This window comes from Melanerpes formicivorus, unplaced genomic scaffold (genome assembly GCF_026170545.1).
Source record: "Melanerpes formicivorus ecotype bairdi unplaced genomic scaffold, bMelFor1.0.p_v2 SCAF_6, whole genome shotgun sequence".
NCBI classification, from domain to species: Eukaryota; Metazoa; Chordata; class Aves; order Piciformes; family Picidae; genus Melanerpes; species Melanerpes formicivorus.
Genome location: NW_027142358.1, coordinates 17,825,300 through 17,846,051, shown reverse-complemented (window position 1 = coordinate 17,846,051; position 20,752 = coordinate 17,825,300). Strand labels below are relative to the sequence as shown.

The window sequence follows — 20,752 nt, the reverse complement described above, 5'->3', positions numbered from 1 at the left end:
AAGTCCTATACAAAACCAGAGAAAAGTGGATTTAAAAGAAAAACATTCCGGGTTCTACTGGAGTCCTTCTGGCCATTCATAGAATGGAAGGATTTCAGCATATTATGACATCACTTATAATATACAAGTCAGTAGTTAAACTTGACCATAAAGGATAAAATTCAACTCTCCCTGAGTGCATTAGAGACTGGAAAGACCTAAACAACATTGTCACAGAAAAAAGGCACTTGTATAGTATTTATTATTTAGTGGAAAAGCCTGGCAAAACTGTGGTGCATGATCTCTGCAGCTTGGGAGTACTTTTTTAAAAAGGAAAAGAAGTAGGGACTAAAATGAGAAAGCAGAAATTAATTGCCTTGTCTTGCCCGGGTTGGAATGCAGAAGCCTCTTCAAGAAGGATGATTTCCCTCAGTTTTTGTCATCAGTTAAGTTCTTTTTAAAACAAACAAACAAAAAATCAAAACGACACTCATAACTAGGTCATGTGTACTAAACCTCCCTTTCCTACAAGCGCAGTAATGCTGTTGCCTCCCTTTCTAATTGGTGGCTGTTTCTCAGTTCTGTCTGTCTTACCTTATGCACAACAGGGCTTATCCACAGGAGTAGGACTACAGGAAAGAGAGTTTGGTAGGTTTATTCCAACTGTGACTACCCACATAACTGATTTCTGTTTAGGCTATTGCAAATTATGTGTCTCAAGACAGCCACACTGCTTTGTGCTTCATCTGAGTGCACATGAAATGGGACTCTTAATTTTGCTACATTGATGTTTTTAGTGCTGCTCTCGTAAAGCATACCTTACTTTCATGAACATTAAAAGCTCCCGCTGAAACTTAAAGCTATAGAATAATTACATGAAAAGTAATGTGGTTTGCAGTTTTTCTTGTACAAGATGCCTGGCTTTTCACCATGAAGGAAGCAACCCTAGCAACTCTTCAGCACATATATGAGAAGTCAGTGTTCATATTGATGTGCCTGCTACAACATAAGGAAGGATTTGGAAACCTTCCTGCCTCTATCCCTCTTCTTTTTTTAAGTTCCTAAAATGAAAAATAAAGGACAGCCAGGATAATCAGTACCAAAACCCAGTTCTGTAGCAGCTTTTGGTAAACAAAAGCGAACCAGACACGTATCTGTTAACGTTAATTGAATGGAAGCATACTGACTGACTAATCAGTTATCTATCATCACCTACTGATTATTTTATAATGTCAAATTCCATGCATTTCTTAGTAAAGAAGTATAAATTATCATTTCCCCAAGGCAGATAACAATGGGAGTGTGTGGAAAACAGACAACTCTAATGTGGAACTCTATCCCACAGTTTAGAAATAACCTGAAGCTTAGTGTGGTTGACTTTTGGTTTTGATTAAGTTGGACATACTACGATCAGATGATGTTTTGGCAAGAATTCCTGCCGACTTTTGGAAAGCATTCTCCATTGTCTTAAAAGAAAGCACACCAATTTCCTGTAGTGACACCCACATGCTAGGCTGCTTTCTGTAACCCCCAAGAGGCTGATGGAGAATACAATGAGGAAAGCATGCTGTGTGTGAGGAGAAGGAAGTGCTATGTAGTGAGACTTCTGTAGCTTGCACAAGTGGGGAGGTAAACTTCCGTTTTCCTCAGTGCATCATGAGTGGGCGGATAAATATAGCTTAAGTTTTGATTCTTGTTCATTAAGGGTTCTTAGCACTCTCACTCCCTAAGTGCTCCCTTGGATTTACTGATGTTGGTCTCAACTGCTATGATAGTGGAGAAACTGGCATCCACTTCAGGTCCAACTGGTGAAAAGCCTTAGAAGATTCATGAATAACAGAGGAAAGAGAGCTATTTTCTAATTTTTTCTTTCTGTTGTTGACAGCTTTTTGAGTAATAGCCAATACTTTTTATTTTCAAAGTCCATTTTGATGTAGATGTCATGGAGAGAATGCACACATCTTTCCTGTCATTCACTTAGTCTAATATATAGCTCAGTCTGGAGGGTCTGATAAATTTTGTAGAAAAAAAATGTCTTTGTGAACATTTCTCATGAGAGATGTTTGGCAGAGTGCTGCAATTTGTATGCATTTGAATTCAAATACTAAGGTGTACTGCTGCCTCAGCATAAATCAGCTTAAGTCCCAATAACTTCAAATAAGTCACTTAAACTGTTCTGTCATCTTCCTGGCTTTAAACAACTAATCTGGGAAATACCTTCAAAGAGTTTGTGAAAAGACATTACCAAGATATCATGAAAGGAAGATAAATCATATTATTTAGGAATCTGTCCCACAGTTAAATACGGGGTATTTTTATGCCCTCCATCTGCTACTAATGCAAAGTATTTTTGAGGGGGTCTGTAGTTTTCTGAGAACCTCCTTCAACTAATTTATTCTGCAGTCAGAAAGGCCTATGGTAACTAATCAGCTTTTTTTTTTTTTTTTTCCACCCCCCTAGGCAAAGCTGAAATCCTTTGCTGCCAAAATCATTCAGCTCTTGAAGGAATGGACTGAAACTTTTCCCTATGATTTCCAAGATGAAAAATCCATGAAGGAGTTGAAGGAGATTGCTCACAGGATCACACAATGTGATGAGGTACGAGTTGGGCAGGGGAGAAAAACAATACTTGTCAACCTTTATATATAGTTAATCATATTATATACAAACTCTTGCTTCTCCAAGCAATATTTTCTAAGTGGACTGCAGCAGCAGTTGCTAAGCTGTCAGTGTAACTGCAGGACATGAGCTGAGTGATAAGCTTAATGGTCCATTAGCAGAAACTGTCTGCATATAATCACCGAGTATAAGAGGAAGAGACAAAATAGTTATGACAACATGAAAAATGTATGTGGTGCAGAAGGAGAAAGAACAGTAACTGCAAGGGCATAATATAGTTAACTTTCATCCATTGTACTTCATTACTAATCTGTCCATCTAAGACCCACAAGACCAACTAATTGTATCTAGTGTACTCTCGCTCAAGGTGAAGATGCTTATTATTTAATAGTTCATTCCTATCTCCTAGCATAATCAGCAAGTATTTTGTTGCTATGTTTCAGGTTACACAGCATTTCTACAAGGGAAGTTACATTTGAACTCTGATAGCTAGTCAAGCAGCAACTTGAGTTTCTAGCCTATGAAGAAAACTACACCTCACAAAAGACTTTTCTAAAGCAAACACATAAAGCAAACTCAAAGAAAACAAGGGCTTGTAGTTTCCTGGGAGTTTGGGGCCCGGGTGGGAGCTTGGTTGCTTATTGTTTTGCAGAGAGGAAGGGAGGATTCTTTTGCCCCCAACACTCAAACTGCATTTTTTTCTCATTGAGAAAGTCACTGTAACTACCAGTAGACAAATGGAAGGATCTAATCAAGACCTACAAGGGAATTACTTGTGGAGTTTTTGTATGAACATGAAAGCTTACTTATACAGAAGTAGAAGCTTCTCCTTGTTTTTAAACCCACAACTTCAGGATGTTTTTGAGAACAATTAGCAGGAAATGGGAAGACAATTATGTTTTTGTTGAGTACAGAGAGAATGAAGAACAACAGGTTTGACGGCATTACATGAATCAGTGATAGGACACAATACAATTAGGTGTTACCAAGTCGTCAAAAGGAAGCATGATACTTTTGTTGCATCAGTAAAACTGTTTACCTGGACTATGAAAATGTCAGTGCCTTAGTAGGAGGGGGAAAAGGAAACAGGATTATAACATCCCTTCTATTCCCTTTGTAGACCAGGGCAAACAGGTGTATGCTGACAGAAATGCTCCTGTGAAAGGGGGATTGACAGGTTTTGCTTAGTGTCTGTATCTTCATATTTAATTTGTCTGTTACTTTGAACTAGAAAAGTTGTGGCCTTTTTTCCTCTTCCCTCCCACTCTGTTATATATGAATAAATTGTCATTAGAGAAAAACACATCTTCATGGATTGGCTCAGTGCTCTGGTGTCTGAGGCATCTGATGACATCCATTGATTACAGCATCACAGTATTCATCCACTTAACAAGGCTGTAAGTCAAGTTTGATTAGTGAAGAACTATGCCACATCTGACCCCTAGGAGACATAATCTGGCACTGACAAAAAGCAGCTGTTGCTCTCAGTGTTTATTACCACAAGAAATTACCCACACTGTGCTTTGGCAAGGTAATGGTTTGGGGGGTTATTTTGTATTTTAGAAGGTTTACCACATCTCCTTTTGGTCACCATTCTCCGTACGTAAGGTAGAAAGTCAACTGAGAACTCACACAAATCAGTCAGGTGCTTGTCCTAGTGGTGTCAGACACCATGCCAAATAACTCTGACTGTAGCTGCAGTTGTGCTCCAAATCAAGTACAAATGTCTTGCTTGAGCTCAGACAAGAACAAATTATTGTATACTCATTGACTTATTTTCCATAGTTGTAAGAAAATATAGTAATGAAAAAAAAATCTTTTAAGGGCAATGCACTAATAAATTCACAATAGCAAGCCACTGGTTTTCATGTCACTGCAGTTTTTTTCACTTTCACATAGTATGTGCAATGCTTTCACCTCCCTTCAAGTTTGATTCTGTAATACATATCTAGAAATCTTCCTCCCAGACACATGGCATAGGTCAGACATAGCAGCTGAAGTCAAATGATTTATGATAGAAAGCTCAGCATACTAGAGAGCAGAATTAATGCTTTCTTTTAGTTACCCCACCACGCTCACTTGGCATTTCTAAACACTTGTAGCATGATATCAGAAATGGCTCCAGCAGCTGCTGTTCAGCAGTAATCCAGTTGCCTCAAGATGAGCTACACTGCCTTCAGCTTTTCATTTGATTTCACTTGGGAGTCAGATTATTGCCTTGTAAAGCAACATTCTGACACTGTTATTGCTTAATTATAGCATGCAATATACAAGTATCTGGTAGTCATCCTCTCTCACATCTGCTACATAATTTCAGTCATCACTGCACATTAGTGGGTTCTTTGAGTGATCACAGACTCATTGCAGTTCTTTCCAGTGTATTCAGTGTACTGGCAGAAACCAACACAGCAGGTTGTTATCTAACAGTTAACTTTGTGGCTGACTTCGAAAGAAATAATTTGCATGAATGTAAGAAAGAGGAGACTGACTGTCTTGAGTAGAATTAGTTTTTCCAGCAGCAGAAAGAACAGGGTCAGAGAACCTGGGTCATTTAAAGCACTAACAGGAGGAGTAGGAAAGTGATCAAGTTAGCTCTTCTCTCTGAGATCAAGTTTGAAATTATAGACAAATGTCTATAGGACAAATAGTCAATGGCAGAAATAATTTCTCATGCTTTAGTTGTCAAAACACTGAGTGGATGGATTGTATTCTTATGCCTCTACCAGTATGTATCATTATTGATCCTATGCTTAAAATCTGCACCTGATGAACTGATGTCCAAGAACATGATGTATATTGTCCTTTTAACTAAATCTTTGGATGCTAGTATTTCAAAGTCAAGCCAGAGTATTTTAGGAGTAGGTGCCTGGACAGAATCCACTGGTTTCTGCCTTTGCTGAACAAACGTGATGATCAGGGGGTCTGATCAGACTGGAAAAGAGCTTTTTGACACTTGGTACACAGAGGATCCAAGAAGCTTTATGAAAGCAACTCAGCCACCTTGCACTATACCCATTTTTTAAGGTGTTGACATAAGCACCTCTGAAATGGGTTACTAATCAAAAACTGCTGCAAGAAGCAGATAGGCCAAGCAAATGAATCAAAATAGGGAAGGAAGGCAGGCATAACAACCTTGCTATGAAGTTGTGTGGGCAGTGAGGACAAGTTCATTTGTCATAGGATGATCAGCTTGGCCATGATGAATATGAATAATAGGCATTTCTTTTTCCCAGATAGAAACTCCTTAGTATTCTGTGTCTGCAAGAGTTAAAGGGGTTTATCAGTCATTATTTCTGCTTTTTGTTTAGGAAAATGGAACCATGAAAAAGATCATTAGCCAGATGACACAAACTCTCCTGATGGCCCTCTCTGCACGGAGCCAGTATCAGGAAATCAGAGAGAAATTCCGACAACCTGTTACCGACAAAGGCACCATCCTCAAAACCAAGCCACAGTCAACTCAAAAGGACATCCTGAGCGTGTGCTGTGACCCTCTGATCTTGGCACAGCAGCTGACCTATATTGAATTGGTGAGACATTAATTTGTGTGAATGAGTTCATTTTCCATTTATTAAATATTACTATACTCATCATTGTGATTTTTGCTATGGCTTTGCTAAGAGCTTCCAATATTTTAATCAGAAAACACCAAATAATGAAAAGACAGTTAGGAACACCAATAAAAATACCTCACACGTCTGCACTGAAGGAAGCTGAAAGCTATCAAAATCTTCTCTTAATTTTGGCTTCATTGATGCACTTTGCACTGAACTCTGTCTGTATGGTGACAATATCTCATCTCTCCAAACACAGGAAAGGGTCAGCAACATCTACCCAGAGGACCTGATGCAGATTGTCAGCCACATGGACTCCCTGGATAATCACAAGGTACAATAAAGGGTATGGAGGGGAAAAAAGAAACAAAAAGCCAGAATAAAGAAACTTCATAGTTGGAATATAACCTGTGCAAGAAAGGCTGACGTATTCTAACCTTCAAGGTCATGCCTTCAAGAGATACTTAACAAGATTTTATTAAAGACATGAAAAGGAAGCTTATCCTTTGGCATGCTGGCTTTATCACAATACAGGACAGAATTAACATGTGGCCTGTTCTCTTACCAGTGCCGAGGTGATGTGACCAAAACCTATAATTTGGAAGCTTATGACAATTGGTTCAATTGTCTCAGCATGCTGGTGGCTACAGAGATTTGTCGGGTATGTATTTGTAGAAAACAAGATAGCAAAGTGATCCTGGCTTTAAGGACGAAAGGAGATTTAAACATTAGCAGTGCAATTAAAGATAATGGCATTATTCAAGCATTAAATTATTTGCATGGCTATGTTTGGCTTTGTGTATATTCTCTGGTTTTGTGTAGCTTCTGAGTAGAATTAATCATGCAGTGAAATGGAACTTTTGTGGAATTTGAGTTTGGAGCTATTTTAGATAATCATCTTTAAATGCAGACAGAAATAAACAGGTGTCCTTCCTTTACATTTAGGTATCATTAACACTGTCATATATTCAGGGTTTTTTTGTAGAGAAATCAGGAATACACTCTTTTCAGGGAGCCTTTATCCTTTTTAGAGCCTAAAATAACTTCTATCCTGTAATAAGCAAAGGAATGGAAGGTATACTGGCCCAGAAGCACCTGCTCCACCTTCTCTCTCCTCCCCATCTGTATGTTGTCTTTTTAATGTCCTAGTAATGTGCACCAGTTACAGCAAATGGGAAATTTTCTCTCTATTCCTGCTTGGTCAGTAGCCCTCTTGTGGATGTCCAGGTGCCTGCTCAGTTTCTTCAAAGTCTGGTACATCAATCCTAATCTCTTCAGATTTCCTGCTTGTACAAAAACTTATTACAAAACCACACCAAGACATCTTCCAAACCTGGCTGGTATGTCTGCTACAGTCAAAATGTTTTAGCATACCTAAGGGCTAAGTGAAGCCATTGGCTACTGAACCATTTTCTCTTGATACAAAAAAAACCAAGTATTTAGGTAAGAAGGTGGTTGTTATGGTTTTCTTTCCTGTTTTGTGGGCTGCATTTGGTTGTGGTTTTTTTCCTTCTTGAAAAGGAATTCACTGGTGAAGGGAATAGACTGAATTTCTAGGTCTAAATACGAGAAAGATTTTGATGAATGAATCTAATCAGGCATTTTTTTTTTTTTAAAGAGAAAGATTGATGGCTTCTGGAAACAAAGTTTTTGAGATAGTGCTGTGTATTAATTTTCCTTTGCCATTTATAAAAGAACCTGTAAAGTAGATGTTCAGTGTCACTTGTTAGATACTTTCCATGCTTTTGCATGACTGAGAAATTGTATAGTTGATCATCATCACTACCTGCTCTCTAGAGGTCATTTTAAGCATGCACAGTGAAATGTGAAAATGAGAACATTGCAATTGTTCTCTTTCACAATGAGATTACATGCCCCAGTCTCAAGTCTGTTTACTGCTTTCCCCCCTATTTCAGTGGTTCTAATTTCTTATATATATTCTTTTTGATACCAGCTTCATATTATCTCTCTTTTCCAGTAACAGGAAATTGCTGAAAGTGTCCAGCTTGTTTATATGAGATTCTCCAAGACATTGAACTTTCTGTATAAACAAAAATTTACCTCCCCACAACTAGAGAAATAGCTGAGTAGCCCCAAATACTTCTGCTATTTTATTAAAAAGTACTTTTAACAAAACACCCTTAGGCCTGTATATAGTAAGATTTAGCTGGATAAAGTCTTGAAATACCAGTTCAATCAACCTGTTACCATGCTTTTAACTGAACATCCCATCCAAAATTCGGGCCATCCCTTCCCTCTCAAGAGATGTTGGGTTTTTTTCAGGTTGTAAAGAAAAAGCAGCGTACAAGAATGGTGGAATTTTTCATTGATGTGGCAAGAGAATGCTTCAATATTGGAAACTTCAACTCAATGATGGCTATTATCTGTGAGTATCCATAACACAGACAACAAAACACATCCTATTTTACAACCTGACTGGCAAGACTATGCTTTTACTTGCCCTAGATTTCTACAGGGGCAGTATGTACCAGTGACAGATTATGGTGGGTAAGTTTCAGCTGCAACTTTCATTTGTCAAGCTGAACTGCCTTCCAAAACGTGTGGTGCTGATACATAAATACAGAGTTGTGTTAACCCTATTTTTTTTCAGCTCAGTTTTTTCTCTCTTTGTCTCTTCTCTTTCTATTCAGCTGGCATGAATTTGAGTCCTGTGGCACGGCTAAAGAAAACTTGGTCCAAGGTCAAAACAGCCAAGTTTGATGTTTTAGAGGTATGTATAAAGTTTAGATTTTGTGTAGAAATAATGTCAAATAGTTTCAACCAAATGTCCTCTGGATGTTTGGGAGGGCATTTCTGAATTTCAGACTCCCTGCTTGCCTGCAATAAAAGATGGATGCAAGTCTTCTTTCTTTCTCATATTTTTTCCCAATTTAAGATCAAGGTAGTTTTCCTTCAAGTGAGTACCATTTTTCTACCCTTAAAACTAACTACAGTACTCCATCTAGTGGAGATGGGAATGACAACAAAACTACTTCCTCCAACAGTCACTTGGCATTTCCTTTCAATCTTCCATTAACCACTGGAGCAAAGCAGAGATATAAAGTCAGTACAGAACCCCGCTTTCAAACAAGACATAAATTATCAAAACCTGATTCCAGACCTGGTCAGTAGAACGTGCTCTACATTGAAAGTTTAAAAAGGGGCCTAACAACTTCATGAACTTTGAAGCCATAACTCTGATGGTTAGATCAAAGAGTTTTCTTAGAAAACATGGATTACTTAACTGCCTGCCTTTCCCCCCCAGCATCACATGGACCCATCCAGCAACTTCTGTAATTACCGTACAGCCCTGCAGGGAGCAGCACAGCGATCTCAAACTGCCAACAGCAACCGAGAGAAAATTGTCATCCCAGTTTTCAACCTCTTTATTAAGGATATCTACTTCCTGCACAAAATACACACAAACCGCTTGCCCAATGGGCAGATAAACTTCAAGGTAGGACCTTGCTGTTAAAAACTGTAATGCTAATTAAACACTGGACATTATAAATATTTGCTGCTTTTGAACTTCTAGCTGATTATGTTACCAATTCCTTTAGCATTGCTGTGATCTAGACAAATAAATATCATTATCTAGGGGAAATGCTGTCACCAAACCTCTGAAAGCAAGTGCTTCTAGTTGCCATGTTTGTGTTAAATATCCAGCAGATCCACAATTACATACAGACAAGAGAATCCCTAACACTGATGGAATGTAATTGCTTTCAGTTAAAAGGCTTTAAAATGCACAGAAATAAGAGACTTTTTTGTTAGTTTTATGTGAAATGGGAGAGATGCACTGCAAAAAAAATTCACATAAGCAGAAGTAATTGCAATTACATTCATTTGCCTGTAAAGACTGAGAAGAAATCAAGAATTTCAGAAGCCAAACCTCTAACATTAAAAATTACTCAGTACAGTAATAGTCTACCATTTGCTAATCAGAAAGGGAAGTTTCTGCAAGGAATGTTGTACTCATGTATTTAAAATAAAGAACTTGAAATCAAAAGGTGTTAGAATTTCAGAGTACCACATATGATGGCAGACAAAATTTTGCCATTCCTCAGCCATGTAACCTGCCTTATTTCAGAAGGGACTAGGAAAGCATAAGGCAGTAAAGAATGGAAAGTAGGCTTTTGTGGAAGCAAGATATCAGATCGAATTTTAATGGATAACTTTACCCTGAATCGTCGGCATTACCTGATGGAAGGTTATTGGGTTAGTTAGCTGTAAACACTACAAACAATCAGCTTTTGAAGGTTCTGGATTCTCTCTCCATGACTAGCAAACATACAAATCCAAAAGACCACACCCAAAAAGTCAGAGATTTTCTAAGCTTTTTGCCCCTTGTTAAGGCTAGGGAAGGAGGTACACAGAATATACAAGACAAACCCTAAGTAGTTTTTAATTTCTTAAATTAACAGGGATACTCTGTTGTAAACTTGAAAAGTTAACAGGCGAGGAACTGGGAGCAAGAGGGGAAGATAAGTGGGAAGAAAAAAGGATAACAAGGATATAGACTGAATAGAGGATAAGAGAAGTGTGAATAAGAGACTCTGGAATTGAAGCAAAAGAGCTAATATTTGAATAAAACCCAAATACTATTTTAATAATATTCTTTTAATTACCTCATGTAGAAATTCTGGGAAATTTCAAGACAGATTCATGATTTCCTGACATGGAAGCAGGTCGAGTGCCCTTTTGAAAAAGACAAGAAGATCCAGAGCTATCTACTCACAGCACCCATTTACAGTGAAGAAGGTAAAATCCTTAACATTATAATGAGTCTTCCTACTTGTTGAAATGCAGAATACATAGATTAAAAAAAATAAACATGCAAAAAATATATGCTGAGTATGTATTATCACATCCATATTGGCTTGTATCATAGTATCATTCAGGGTTGAAGGGACCACAAGGATCATCTAGTTCCAATGCCCCTGCCATGGGCAGGGACACCCCACACTAGATCAGGCTGGACAGAGCCTCATCCAGCCTGCTCTTAAACACCCCCAGGGACGGGGCCTCGACCACCTCCCTGGACAACACATTCCAGGGTTTCACCACTCTCATGGTGAAGAACCTCCTCCTCACATCTAGCCTGAATCTCCCCACCTCCAGCTTCATTCCATTCCCCCTAGTCCTATCAGTACCTGAGATCCTGAGAAGTCCTTCCCCAGCCTTCCTGTAGGCCCCCTTCAGATACTGGAAGGCCACAATTAGGTCACCTCGGAGCCTTCTCTTCTGCAGACTGAACAGCCCCAACTCCTTCAGTCTGTCCTCATAGGAGGGGTGCTCCAGCCCTCTGATCATCCTTGTGGCCCTTCTCTGGACACGTTCCAGCACCTCCACATCCCTCTTGTAATAGGAGCTCCAGAACTGGACACAGTACTCCAGGTGGGGTCTCACCAGGGCTGAGTAGAGGGGGAGGATCACCTCCCTCGACCTGCTAGCCACACTTCTCCTGATGCAGCCCAGGATCTGTTTGGCTTTGCGGGCTGAAAATACTGCGAAGGGCGGGAGGTGCAATAAGAATTAACTTGATTATGAAGTATGCTAAGTCTCACATACTATGTTGTAATATTTTGGGTTGGTTTTTTTTCAGTTATAGAACCCACATATCTGATTGTTCTTATTTTATTTACTAGCTCTGTTCATTGCATCCTTTGAAAGTGAAGGTCCAGAAAACCACATGGAAAAAGACAGCTGGAAAACACTCAGGTACTTCCTCAGACCATGAGTCTTTTTGCAGACACAGGCACATGATCATCAGCTTCCTCCCTTCTATTTGCATACCCATCTTAAATCCATTTTGGCCCACATAATTTTTCTTCTAAATTCACATTTGAAAAAAAATAAAATCAACGGGGCTTGGATTTTGATACATCTCCTCCAGCCAGATTAGTTCAGGCTGCAAGATCACTATAAAAGAGAATTTCCTTTGTTTAGGTTATCAAATACAGTAAAAGAATCTACTGTTTGTAGCAGTTTTCAGACATGCTTTTCTCAGGGGAACAAATATAGAGATACTAAGAAGCTGCTATCTTTTATCATCCCTACACATCATATAAAAGATGAAATTTTATATGGATATTCTAATTTTCAGCCTACTCTCAAGGGAGAAAGTCTCAGTGACTCCTCCTCCCTCTTCCACATAAATGATGAGATAATTTAGATGCAATTACTTCTAATACTGAGGCCATGACAGAAAGAGAGATTTAGACCGTTATAAGTCATGTTAAACATTTAGATTTGACATGTCTATAGCAGATAAAGAATGAAGACATCTATACGCAACCTGAGGTGCAGCTGAGCTACATCACAACCATATTGTCCTAGAGAAGACACTGTGTTCCCAGTGATCCCAGTGTTCCTTAGGAAATCCACATAAGCTTTTCACTTAGGACATCCATGCAGCATACATTATTGTATTAAATCCAATATTGTTCAGCAGCAATGTTTTAGGATGACAGAGGAACATAGATTATTTGCCTAAGCACATCCTAAGAGCCTCAAGTCATGTTACAAAAGTTAAATTTCATTTAAAGTTAGCATCCTTACTGGAATTTGTAGAGATGTATTCCAGTTTATCGCAGTTGAAAAGCTCTCCCTTGAACAAGGCTTCCAGCTAATACTAAACCTTTCTGTCATGACAGAAAAGATAATTTTATTTTTATTCTTTATTCTGCTAGGACAACTCTGCTTAATAGAGCCTGAGATTTTTGGAACTGATCTGCACACTTTGAAGCACAGCAAATGAACGTGTTTTTACAACCTGAAAGACTTGGACTGAGCTAAGAAAGACCTCACTGGCTGAGGTCTATTTTGTATATACAGTAACTTTTATGAAATAAAACGTGGTAAATATTTCACATGTCAACCTTAAGGCACTTAAGTGAAGGGTTTTGGGTTTTTATTTTAAATACAAGGGCAGGGCCCTGTTCTCAGAGATGAAATGTATCACGGGAGATGGTACCCCTGGGGAGATCTTATTCTATCAGCATCCAAACTTTTATTTTTGATTACTTCCGCCAAAATTAAAACACACATCGCAACTAAAGCCAGTGTTCAGGTTAAATACTCCATTGGACTGGTATCCTACAGAGCACTCAACCTGTCTCTCTAGCTTTGAAGTGAAGGGTCTCCTTCAAATCAGTGATACTGTTCACATGTGTTAGTGTTTGCAGAGTCAAGGCCTTAGACATCCACAGTGAATGTTTTCCTCTCCTCCATCAGAAAATAGTGCCTTACAAGGTACTGATACTGTTTAGTGTACCTTCTATTACGCTGGACTGGAAGTAAAGAAGATAAAATTATGGATGTCTTGAAACCAGCTACAATGTACTTTTTACATAAAATGGAGAATATGGCACATGAAGTAGAGTATACCTGCCTGTAACATTGATGGTGCAGCAAACATATTTTTGTTACACGATTTAAAAGATAAGATGAGGTAACTGCTGGGGTATGTGCGTTTGTGTGTATGTGTGTGTGCATGTGTGAAGATGCACACGTCTTAAGTTTTAATACTTCTAGGAACTATCCTTTAAATTCTGGCTGTCAGAATAGTTTGTGTTCTCCTTGTTAAAAATCAGGGATTTTTTTTTTTTCCATTTTGTTTTAAGGATGTCTAATCTAGATTATCTCTGCAAAACAGGCTCAATATGTTTGCTCAAAAATAGGTTTTGAAAAATAAAAATTGTACATGAGCTAGGGAGAGGGAAGTGAACTCAATGTGAAGTTAAGGCTAAAATTTCAAAATTTCAAAATTTCACTACTGAAATGGTCATTTAATTCCCTCATTTCCTTTGAAAATGCACTTAAATACAATTACAGGGAAAAATAACTTAGAAGATTTTTCTAGTATTTTGCAAGACATGATTAACTGTCTGGCCCAGAACCCATTGAAATCTAAGGGAAAACATCATAAGATATTGGTCAAACCTTTGAACTCAGGTCACTGTCAAAATTATAGGTAAATGCACTGTAAATGCACTGATGCTTACCATTTCCAATTTCTCCTTTTAGTCATGAGTTTACACCTAATTTGGCTACCCAAAGGAGCATCTGAGAAACTTATGTTAAGACTCAAGGTACTCGTTTCAGGAAAAAATACATAGTTCAGGACTTTTTCTTCTTTCTTAATTCAGAGATCAGGTGAGAAAGAATAGGCTCAGATTATAAACTATTTTGTCAAATAAATTATTACCCATCAATATCTGCTGTCCTTTCCAGTAATTGTTGTCTCAAAGCCTGAATATTTGTGAAGATAATGACCTGATCTAAATAGTTAGAAGGCCCTCTAGTGCTTACAGTAGTTACAGCCTTCATCATAGAGCCTCACAGAGGACCTCTGCACAAGCTTCTTTTAAAATGATCAACTCTAAGTAGATCTTATTTTATCTCATTCTGCCTTGTATTGAAGAAGGGGCAAGATGTCCTTGACTGAGGGTCTGGTTCAATCCAGCCCGGTAGACTCACTCTCCTTGCCGAGTGCCTACAATCAAAAGCAGAGCCGCTGTTTCATGTAGCATCTGCAATCAGTAGTAAAAAAATATTTGCTGTATTGGCCCTGCAGTACAGTGAAAAATTAAAGAGCCTTCCCTCTTTCCCTGTTCCACCTGCCCCTTTGAGAGATACTTAAAATTAGAAGAGTAAGTTGGGGTATGGAATAGAGATAAATGAACATTTTGCTATTCCCATAGCATTGACGTCAAAGAGAAACAAAAGCAAGTTATGGTATGAAGAAGGAAGTAGTAGAATACTGTTAACAAGAACAGCCCAGAAAAAAGGGAAGGGATAATTTCGTATGATCTGCTGCTATTTTTCCTGTGCTGAAGTACTGATCTTCAGCCCTGGATTAGAGTAAGAATATTTATACTGTATTATTACAGTGTTTTGCACTTTCAGAGATGTTCTAGCTAGCAACATTGTTGGACACTAAAAGAGGGATTGTATATCAGCTTTGTTTATGTAATTGAAATTTAAAAGGGATGCTTAAAAATTAAGAAAAAATATATATTTGAAATGCAATTTTAGAACTTTCTGTAAATGTATTTAAAGAAAGCTTTCACATGAATGTGCACTTCACTGGTCAATCAGTCCTAGTATATACTTGAAATCAACGCAGTATCCACATTGGTTCCTTTTTATTTTTCCTCCCTCGGTTTGATACGTTACTTCAATACTGTGTTTTGCTATTCTGAGCTGAAATGCTAAATATAAAGCTGTACCATAAAGCAGGATATTCTGTGTTTGACTGGATGTGCTTGCATTAATAAAAAAGAAAAACACCAACTTGCTTCAACCAGACTTAACTTTTTCCATCGTTCCTTTTCACTTGCAAACTGATGAAGCCGAAAACCAGCAGCTAAACAAGGTGAACCAACTGTAGAAGGCAATGTAGCAGTAATCAACCAACTGGTTTGTTTCCTATAAAGATACATTATGAAATATTTAAATATCTTCCAACAAAGGCAATGGCAACACTAAAACAGTAACATGCTGTCACTTCTAATAAGCTTTCTAAAATAGCATTTTCCAGATTTGATACAGTGTCTGCTGCAGAATGTTTTCTTTCTCTCAATGAAAGTGATCAATGACACCACTGTGGAAAAACATTTTGCATGTTCTAAGACTTGAATTTTATGGGGTTTTTTCCCTCCCACATGTTTATCATTTTAACAGGAAAGCAGAGAAATGTTTGCTGGCTGCAGCACAGTGCAGGGTTTCCTGTAGCAATACTCTGTTGACATTTTAGTGGTTACAACCACTACCCTACTTTGAGGCAAAACCACTTCTCCAAAGACACACTGGGCCTGAACAAGCACAGAGCCTTGAAGAGACTCCAGCTTTCCTAACATGCTCTCCCAGTGCTACCCACAGTACCTCCTTTCTCAGAGATAGAAGCCATAGAAAAAATAGATCTTGAAAGTACAGGAGCTCTGGAGGCCACATAAGCATTTTTAAACTGTTGAACGCTCTCCAGGGAAATTCTTTTGATAACCAGACATCCACAACAGACTCCCAGAGTAGAGCAGTACCACTTTCAGTCATCATGGCTCATTAGAAAAGATAATGATGTTTACCAGTATTAAGAAAACAATCAAACAGACAACAGTCTTCCTGATGGCCAGATCACACTCATAATTAATATGCCTATCACATGCTTAAAAACTTACTTCCAATTATGTCCCATGCAGTCATTAGGTTAAATTAACTATTTACACAGGCACAAGAGTAAACAATAAAATTGCTTTCTAGGCACTTTGCTGCCATTAGAGCACAACACAGTATGACAAGCAGTAACTCAATGCCAGTGAGATCTCTTCAGTTATGTTAGCAGCAATTTATCAAGTTAATAGTTTCCAAGAAACAGCTTCCTTTTAGCAAATAAATCATGTAGCAAAAATTCAGCTGACTATTGAGCTGGCTACTGATATTAGTATATCTTTTAGAGACAAATCAGTAATTGTTAGGAGGATGTGCAGACAGATCTTCCCTCTTTAGTCTGCTATAATTTTATCATGGCAACCCCAGCTTCCCAACTAACCACAAAAACCTACAAATAGTGTGTACAGGGCTGGGCAAACAGTGAAATTTAATTAAATACCAGGAAGACTTCATCCTAAACCATTAATGCATGCTATCAAGGAAGTTTCCAGACCAGCGCAAGTACTAACAGTAGTTTTCAAGTTATTCTTTCCATTCTTGTCCCTGGAAAGGCAGAACTGGGAGTGCTTTGTGGGTTTGGCATATATCCTACAGTCCTCCCCTCAGAGGTTCTCTTAACAGTTTGGTATATATCCTACAGTCCTCCCCTCAGAGGTTCTCTAACAGCTCCCCCCAAGGTGGGCCTAGGAAGAGAGAAACAACATTTGAGGGGGTGTTTTTCTGCAGTAACTTGAAGGTACAGTCTGAAGTGCAACCTTTTCTCTAACATTAATCTTAACAGTGTTTCTAATATTTCCAATGTTGTCAGCTATTTCTAACAGCAGTTTTGTGGCTTGTTGATACTACGTTCAGCTTTTGCACAGAAAATGGACGCAGCTGATTGCTGCAAAATAGCTTTGGGATATTCTTTAATTTTTGTAATGAAATATTAAAAAGCTCAATTTTTATGTAACACAGGGAATGGTGATACAGTCTCAGACAAATACTCTGCCTTCTCCTCAAGGGGTGTGATGAGGAAGAAATTAAAACCACCAGGAAATGAAATGTTCATTTAAAAATAGTAAGGCAATAAATATACTTTCTGTTCCACTAGGATGCATACCTTGTGATATTAAGAATACTTAGCCCTCTAACAATTCATAATAAAAAGAAGCACTTGTATCTAATATGTTATGTAATGAACTGTGTTTGTCATAACCAGTACATAGTTAGACTTGAAACTATTAGTAACATCTACCAGAAGAAAAAAAAACAAACCACAACCAATCAAAATACAAACGAACAAGAACCCCAAGTCCCAGGGCTTTTGTCAGGCACAGGATTCCTGTTAACAACCCCACCACAATGTAAGGCATTGAGACCATGTCACAAGACTGAAAGAATAGCAGTCACCTTAAACATAATATCCTTCTATTGGAGCAGAAGTCCAATGAGATCTAACAGAACATCATTATGTGTAAAAGTACTTAACAGTTTTATTTGCTGTCATGTGAGCACACTAAGGCCTCTTCTCATTCTGGGAAGTACTAAATTCAAAATAATCATGCTAGGCATCAGTGTCCACATGCAATGTTTCCTTGTAAATGTTTTAAAATATTTAAGCAAGATCGAAGATATATGAGGAGGTGGAGTGTAAGGAACATCTATTGAAACAGAGAAGTGAAGGGCTACGTATCATGAATTGCAGCAACAGAACTCTGGAGCACATAACAACCACACCTGGTAATTATGAATTTGATTCAAGTCTTTAACAATTATTCATGACTATGGACATTATAGGTCAGTGCTGAAGAACTCTCAATTTGCAAAACAACAACAAAACCAAAACAAAAACATCACACACCAACCTCCCCCTGCTAACATGTTTCAAAAACAAATTCCAAGCAAGTAATGAATAAATCCACTAACTAAAGCAAATCAAATGCCTTCTCCTCTTATCCCACTCCTCAGAAATTTCACAGTGTCCAAGTATGCCAAGAAAAGTGTCACAAGAACCCAGCAGCCAAAAAGTCACTTGGACAAGATTTTAAAAGCATGCAAAAAAACCCCAAAACCCCCACCAGAACATCAACCAAACAAACCAAAACACAACACAACACCACACCAACTGGGGACTTCATTTGCAGGTTTCTCCACATTTCTAGGCAGGCATATGTAGCTTCTCCACAACTCAAGGGAAGCCTCCTGTGTTCTGTTGTACCCATTGCCCCTTGTCCTATCATGACACCACTGAAAAGAGCTCCTCCTCATAAATTCCATGCTTTCAATATTTATATGCATTTAATAAATCCCTTCTGTCTACTCTTTTCCAGGCTGAAGAGCCCCTCAGCCTCTCATTGTAAAGAAAGATGCTCCAGTTCCCTAATCATCCTCATGGCCCTATATTGGGTTCTACCCAGTAGTTCTCTGTATTTCTTGAACTAGGGAGCCAAGCACTGGACACAATACTCTAGATGTGGTCTCACCAAGGCAGAGTAGAGGGGGAAAAGAACTTCCCTTGACCTCCTGGACACACTCTTCTTAATGCACTCCAGAATACCATCAACCTTCTTGGCCACAAGGGCACATTATTAGCTCATAGCAAACTAATTGTCCTCCAGCACTCCCAGGCCCTTCTCCGCAGAGCTGCATTCCAGCAGGTCAATCCCTTACCTGTACTGGTGTATGGCGTTATTCCTTGCCAGGTACAGAACTCTGTGGTTGTCCTTGTAGAAATTCATGAGGCTCAGCTTTGCCCAACTCCTCAGCCTGTCCAGGTGTTGGTAAATGGCAGCACAGCCTCCTAGTGTGTAAGCCACTGCTCTCAGCTTTGCATCATCGGCTCATAGTTCTACAGCTCTCCACAGCTTCACCTCCTGCCTCCTCCACATTCGTGACCTGCACAAATGCACACTACTGCTTCTCACAGGAGAAACACCATTTGTATCACAGCAGTGACTGCTCCCTAGGCATATTTGCCACTTCCTTCAGCAGCAGCCAGCCAGGAGCTTTCTCCTATCAGCTTCAGGTACAAAATAAAAGGAGCCAGCTACCCTACAAGGCCCTAATTAAGCCCACAGCTGCCATCATTTGTGTAAACACAACAGCTGTGGCCAAGGCAGCCACTCACGGCAGGGTCAGGGTGAGGCCCAAAAAGCGCTTCTAGCACTGCCCAGCCTTAAGGGGTAGCACTGCTTAGTGTTCCTAAGGGAGGTGTGAGGCTGATGCAGACCCAGTGGACACAAATTCTCAAGGCAATCATGATGCTAACATTTAAAACAGCTGGAAGTCTGGATCCTGCAAAGTCAGCCAGCACAGAGGAATTTTGTTTGCATGGAGGTGCTTGTACCAGCCTGCTCCCAGGTATGCCCTGCACACCTGTGTGCCCACAGCCCAAATGCACTTCTCACTGTGATGCATTAAGAAAAACTCATATTGTTCCAATAAAAGCAGAGCTGATTAATTTTATTCTTAATTTTATTCCAAACATTATATTCCAGTATCCACTAAACTCAGTAATTTAAATTCACATGCATGTAGTTAGGGCTTTCCTTCCTCATGCAATTTTCCAGCCTTAAACACAGTTGATGAAAAAGTTATGATTTTCATAGGTGTATCTCAAAATCCAAAGGGTCACAGAAAAAGGTCTCAAAGTATTTTCTTCTGGATGCAGTGGACCCAGATGAAGTTTTTCCCTGTAGGTTTTCCTCTTTGCCATCTGTATTCTCCAATTTTCCAAAATAGTACCTACAAGTCTCATATAACAACATATTTTTTAAACAAATTCAAGTTTGCAAATTCAAAAGCACAACTTGAATTCATTCCTGTAACAGGTCTAACACAAAAGTGTGCCCTGAACTAATCTCATTTTTACTTCCCATCTTCAACCCTTCCCTCCACAGATTGCAAGTTCCTTGGAAAAGGTTAAAAGTAATGTGGATAGCATACAACAGATGAAAACAAAAATGTACTTCTCAGTTCAGTGGAACATATTCCTATTAAAACAAATATTACTATATATACTACCCTAACAGTAAAATGCAGTGACTCCTCCAGGAAAATGCAGCTGGCTTTTTGCACATGGACCACAGCTCTATAAAGGGAAACAGGGTGTTACATAAACAGCATCTGTGAAAACACAAGGACTGGCCCAACACTCAGCCACATAACCTGAGTTCTGCCGTGGGTAGACACTTGGTTGTGACTCCAAAGCACAATATTTTCATATGTCTTTGCAAAGCCCTAGTGGCCAGCAGCCCAGGCTGAACAGCCTGGGTTTTATTCTCCCTCTGCAGGCAGACCACAACTTGGGAAAGCCAAGAGCAGGTCTCCTCTTCTGAACTGGGGAGGGTCATTAGTGGCAAGCACCCATTTCTGACACCCTGGAACTGTGCAAGTGGGAGCCACAAGAACTGACAATGATCCATGTGCGCTACCCAAACCCTTGA

At 39.0% G+C, this 20,752-nt stretch overlaps 1 protein-coding gene across 3 annotated transcripts in view; it reads left to right on the top strand.

Annotated features, from left to right (window-relative positions):
• Positions 1-15,459, top strand: part of RASGEF1A (RasGEF domain family member 1A) — a 160,755-nt gene extending 145,296 nt beyond the window's left edge. For all 3 annotated transcript variants that reach the window (XM_068139948.1, XM_068139946.1, XM_068139947.1), the window contains 10 exons: positions 2,440-2,577; positions 5,907-6,128; positions 6,412-6,486; positions 6,721-6,813; positions 8,436-8,538; positions 8,804-8,883; positions 9,418-9,609; positions 10,790-10,913; positions 11,801-11,873; positions 12,845-15,459. In XM_068139948.1, the coding sequence (XP_067996049.1) occupies positions 2,440-2,577; positions 5,907-6,128; positions 6,412-6,486; positions 6,721-6,813; positions 8,436-8,538; positions 8,804-8,883; positions 9,418-9,609; positions 10,790-10,913; positions 11,801-11,873; positions 12,845-12,869 (1,125 nt within the window). In that variant the 3' untranslated portion in view covers positions 12,870-15,459. The remainder of the gene's footprint in view (positions 1-2,439; positions 2,578-5,906; positions 6,129-6,411; positions 6,487-6,720; positions 6,814-8,435; positions 8,539-8,803; positions 8,884-9,417; positions 9,610-10,789; positions 10,914-11,800; positions 11,874-12,844) is intronic.
• Positions 15,460-20,752: the final 5,293 nt, after the last annotated feature.